This window comes from Gorilla gorilla, chromosome 8 (genome assembly GCF_029281585.2).
Source record: "Gorilla gorilla gorilla isolate KB3781 chromosome 8, NHGRI_mGorGor1-v2.1_pri, whole genome shotgun sequence".
NCBI classification, from domain to species: domain Eukaryota; kingdom Metazoa; phylum Chordata; class Mammalia; order Primates; family Hominidae; genus Gorilla; species Gorilla gorilla.
In genome coordinates, this window is record NC_073232.2 from 126,345,234 (window position 1) to 126,350,061 (window position 4,828).

Genomic DNA, 4,828 nt, shown 5'->3' on the forward strand with positions numbered 1-4,828 from the left:
CACGGAAGGCACTAGCTACGCGATCAGCTCGGGACTCTCAGGAGCCGCTCAATTGCCAACGGGAGGGGGGTGCGGGGAGTTGGAGGTGGGGGGGGCAGACCAGACGGGGGCGTGCCTTTGCCCGGATTGGCTGCAGGAGCCTGACGCGAGGCCCCGGGGGTTGGCTTGGGGAGTGGGAGCGGGGTGGGGTGGGTGCTGGGTGCCGGAGCTGCGGGCCCGGCGCGCTCAGAAACATGCTGAAGTCCCGGCGGCTCTTCCAGCAGCGGCAGCGGCTACAGCAGCAGCGGCGGCGGCGGCGGCGGCGGCAGCGGCAGCGACAGCGCTCGGCTCCTGCGGGAAAGGCGCCCGGCTGCCCTGACCCGGCCGCGACCTCCCTCTGCGCACCCCGCCGCCCGGGCTTCTGGGGTGTTCCCCAACCACGGCCCAGCCCTGCCACACCCCCCGCCCCCGGCCTCCGCAGCTCGGCATGGGCGCGGGGGCGCTCGTCCTGGGCGCCTCCCAGCCCGGTAACCTGTCGTCGGCCGCACCGCTCCCCGACGGCGCGGCCACCGCGGCGCGGCTGCTGGTGCCCGCGTCGCCGCCCGCCTCGTTGCTGCCTCCCGCCAGCGAAGGCCCCGAGCCGCTGTCTCAGCAGTGGACAGCGGGCATGGGTCTGCTGATGGCCCTCATCGTGCTGCTCATCGTGGCGGGCAACGTGCTGGTGATCGTGGCCATCGCCAAGACGCCGCGGCTGCAGACGCTCACCAACCTCTTCATCATGTCCCTGGCCAGCGCCGACCTGGTCATGGGGCTGCTGGTGGTGCCGTTCGGGGCCACCATCGTGGTGTGGGGCCGCTGGGAGTACGGCTCCTTCTTCTGCGAGCTGTGGACCTCAGTGGACGTGCTGTGCGTGACGGCCAGCATCGAGACCCTGTGTGTCATTGCCCTGGACCGCTACCTCGCCATCACCTCGCCCTTCCGCTACCAGAGCCTGCTGACGCGCGCGCGGGCGCGGGGCCTCGTGTGCACCGTGTGGGCCATCTCGGCCCTGGTGTCCTTCCTGCCCATCCTCATGCACTGGTGGCGGGCGGAGAGCGACGAGGCGCGCCGCTGCTACAACGACCCCAAGTGCTGCGACTTCGTCACCAACCGGGCCTACGCCATCGCCTCGTCCGTGGTCTCCTTCTACGTGCCCCTGTGCATCATGGCCTTCGTGTACCTGCGGGTGTTCCGCGAGGCCCAGAAGCAGGTGAAGAAGATCGACAGCTGCGAGCGCCGTTTCCTCGGCGGCCCAGCGCGGCCGCCCTCGCCCTCGCCCGTCCCGGCGCCCGCGCCGCCGCCCGGACCCCCGCGCCCCGCCGCCGCCGCCACCGCCCCGCTGGCCAACGGGCGTGCGGGTAAGCGGCGGCCCTCGCGCCTCGTGGCCCTGCGCGAGCAGAAGGCGCTCAAGACGCTGGGCATCATCATGGGCGTCTTCACGCTCTGCTGGCTGCCCTTCTTCCTGGCCAACGTGGTGAAGGCCTTCCACCGCGAGCTGGTGCCCGACCGCCTCTTCGTCTTCTTCAACTGGCTGGGCTACGCCAACTCGGCCTTCAACCCCATCATCTACTGCCGCAGCCCCGACTTCCGCAAGGCCTTCCAGCGACTGCTCTGCTGCGCGCGCAGGGCTGCCCGCCGGCGCCACGCGACCCACGGAGACCGGCCGCGCGCCTCGGGCTGTCTGGCCCGGCCCGGACCCCCGCCATCGCCCGGGGCCGCCTCGGACGACGACGACGACGATGTCGTCGGGGCCACGCCGCCCGCGCGCCTGCTGGAGCCCTGGGCCGGCTGCAACGGCGGGGCGGCGGCGGACAGCGACTCGAGCCTGGACGAGCCGTGCCGCGCCGGCTTCGCCTCGGAATCCAAGGTGTAGGGCCCGGCGCGGGGCGCGGACGCCGGGCACGGCTTCCCAGGGGAACGAGGAGATCTGTGTTTACTTAAGACCGATAGCAGGTGAACTCGAAGCCCACAATCCTCGTCTGAATCATCCGAGGCAAAGAGAAAAGCCACGGACCGTTGCACAAAAAGGAAAGTTTGGGAAGGGATGGGAGAGTGGCTTGCTGATGTTCCTTGTTTTTTTTTCTTTTCTTTCTTCTTCTTCTTTTTTTTTTTTTTTTTCTGTTTGTGGTCCGGCCTTCTTTTGTGTGTGCGTGTGATGCATCTTTAGATTTTTTTCCCCCACCAGGTGGTTTTTGACACTCTCTGCGAGGACCGGAGTGGAAGATGGGTGGGTTAGGGGAAGGGAGAAGCATTAGGAGGGGATTAAAATCGATCAACGTGGCTCCCATCCCTTTCCCGGGAACAGGAACACACTACCAGCCAGAGAGAGGAGAATGACAGTTTGTCAAGACATATTTCCTTTTGCTTTCCAGAGAAATTTCATTTTAATTTCTAAGTAATGATTTCTGCTGTTATGAAAGCAAAGAGAAAGGATGGAGGCAAAATAAAAAAAATCACGTTTCAAGAAATGTTAAGCTCTTCTTGGAACAAGCCCCACCTTGCTTTCCTTGTGTAGGGCAAACCCGCTGTCCCCCGCGCGCCTGGGTGGTCAGGCTGAGGGATTTCTACCTCACACTGTGCATTTGCACAGCAGATAGAAAGACTTGTTTATATTAAACAGCTTATTTATGTATCAATATTAGTTGGAAGGACCAGGCGCAGAGCCTCTCTCTGTGACATGTGACTCTGTCAGTTGAAGACAGGACATTAAAAAAGAGCGAGAGAGAGAAACAGTTCAGATTACTGCACATGTGGATAAAAACAAAAACAAAAAAAAAAGGAGTGGTTCAAAATGCCATTTTTGCACAGTGTTAGGAATTACAAAATCCACAGAAGATGTTACTTGCACAAAAAGAAATTAAATATTTTTTAAAGGGAGAGGGGCTGGGCAGATCTTAAATAAAATTCAAACTCTACTTCTGTTGTCTAGTATGTTATTGAGCTAATGATTTATTGGGAAAATACCTTTTTATACTCCTTTATCATGGTACTGTAACTGTATCCATATTATAAATATAATTATCTTAAGGATTTTTTATTTTTTTTATGTCCAAGTGCCCACGTGAATTTGCTGGTGAAAGTTAGCACTTGTGTGTAAATTCTACTTCCTCTTGTGTGTTTTACCAAGTATTTATACTCTGGTGCAACTAACTACTGTGTGAGGAATTGGTCCATGTGCAATAAATACCAATGAAGCACAATCAAGATTATGTACTGTGTGTCTGTAAAGGGCCAGTGACAATGAAAAAGACAGCTTGTTTTGTTCAAAATATAGACTGGATTTCCCATAGAGCTCTTTTAATAGGTTCCATGACTCAATAACATAGCAAAATGCCTCCAGACCTAAATAAGGTGTTTACCTACTGAGAGCTACAGATTTACCCTACATTTTCACAGCCGGATTCAAGGTGTTCTAGACTACTTGTAGGCACTTTCAAGATCCCATCTGCTGCACTTGACTTAAGAAGTGACCTTTGTGATTGCGTATCTCCTAAAAAAAAAAAAAAAAAAAAAAAAGTGACGCGGTCATTTAACTCAGCTGCAACTTTTCATGGAAATGCAGGAAAGACTAACTCATTGAATGATCAGTTGCCTACTTGGAATGCAATAAGTGGCTTCCACAGCTTATTTTTGTTTTCCAATAGAAAATCACAGCCTGCGGATGATCAGTGTGTGCAGATTTCTCCAGAGGCTGTTTAGAATGAAAAATGCTTTCATGGTTAAGCAAAAATGTATAAAAGGGCTTCTGAAGTAAATTTTTTTCTCTTATGTAGTTAAATAGATCATTTTGCCAGAAGTTCTGGGTGGACAGATCATAGGTAAAAGCAAGTGTGAAAGGATTTAAGTTTCCAACAAAATTACAGCACCCAAAGGATGGGGTATTTTTCATAAAGTTATTTCCTAAAGGAAGGGATAGTGCAATTCTGTCCTGAGATTAATTTTACATTCTCCAAAATGCATTTAAAGTACTTACTATATTTTTAAATAAGCTTTTTATTTCATGACCATACAGTAAAGAAACCAAAGTAAAGAATATTAACTTCTGGCTTATGCTGCACTTTAAATGAGCGGAGTATTCTTTAACAGGGAAAAGTTGAGACTGAATATTCTTTTTTGCAATGGCATATTCTAAAGACAAGGCAACCATCTTCTGAGAAAGGTTAATGACGTAGATGTTTTAGAGACCAGCAGAAGGTTGCATGAACAGTAACAGCCTCAACAAAAGCTGCTATGAAGTTTAACCCCTTTCCAGCAAAAAAAAAAAAAAAAAAAAAGGAAAAAGGAGAGCTTCTTTAAGAATACAAAGATAAATACTTAAATAAACATATTTTGAAGAACGTAAAATCAGTCTCAGGATGAAATGTCACTATAATTTCCCTAGGAATCAAATATGGTTAATTTCTATCCACCCCCGACCATGAGTATGTAAGATGCATTTTCTTAGGGGTTTTGTCCTTCTTTGTTTGAAATTACTAGACACTGAAGTACCAGGTAAATGCTTCACTTTCTTGGTTTCCTGTTTATTTACTTATTTTGTCTAGATAAGTCTTCACATTTAAATAAAAAGAAATCTTCCCAGCCCAAAACATACGCAGGCCCTTCAAATCTCAAGTCTTAAAATCACTCAGGTCTTAAAATCATGAAAGTCCTTTAAGCTTTAAGAACAAATGTGTATAGTTTAACTACTTAGTACACAGGTTTAGTCACTTTAGTGAGTTAGAGGAAACCACTGTAATCTTGGGGCCGGTTTCTATGTATTGGCAGGAAATAGAAAAGATTTTTGTGTGATCTCCCAAGCTCTCCAACTGAA

General features: G+C 51.4%; 1 protein-coding gene across 1 annotated transcript; it reads left to right on the forward strand.

The window, feature by feature from the left end:
* Positions 1-218: 218 nt before the first annotated feature.
* On the forward strand, positions 219-4,299 carry ADRB1 (adrenoceptor beta 1). Its single transcript, XM_031015739.3, has one exon. It carries the CDS (start codon positions 467-469, stop codon positions 1,889-1,891), a length of 1,425 nt encoding a protein of 474 aa, XP_030871599.1. The 5' UTR covers positions 219-466; the 3' UTR covers positions 1,892-4,299.
* Positions 4,300-4,828: the final 529 nt, after the last annotated feature.

What these genes read in the sequence shown, in the direction of transcription:
- ADRB1 (XM_031015739.3), top strand. Translation starts at nt 467, where the DNA reads ATGGGCGCGGGGGCGCTCGTCCTGGGCGCCTCCCAGCCCGGTAACCTG.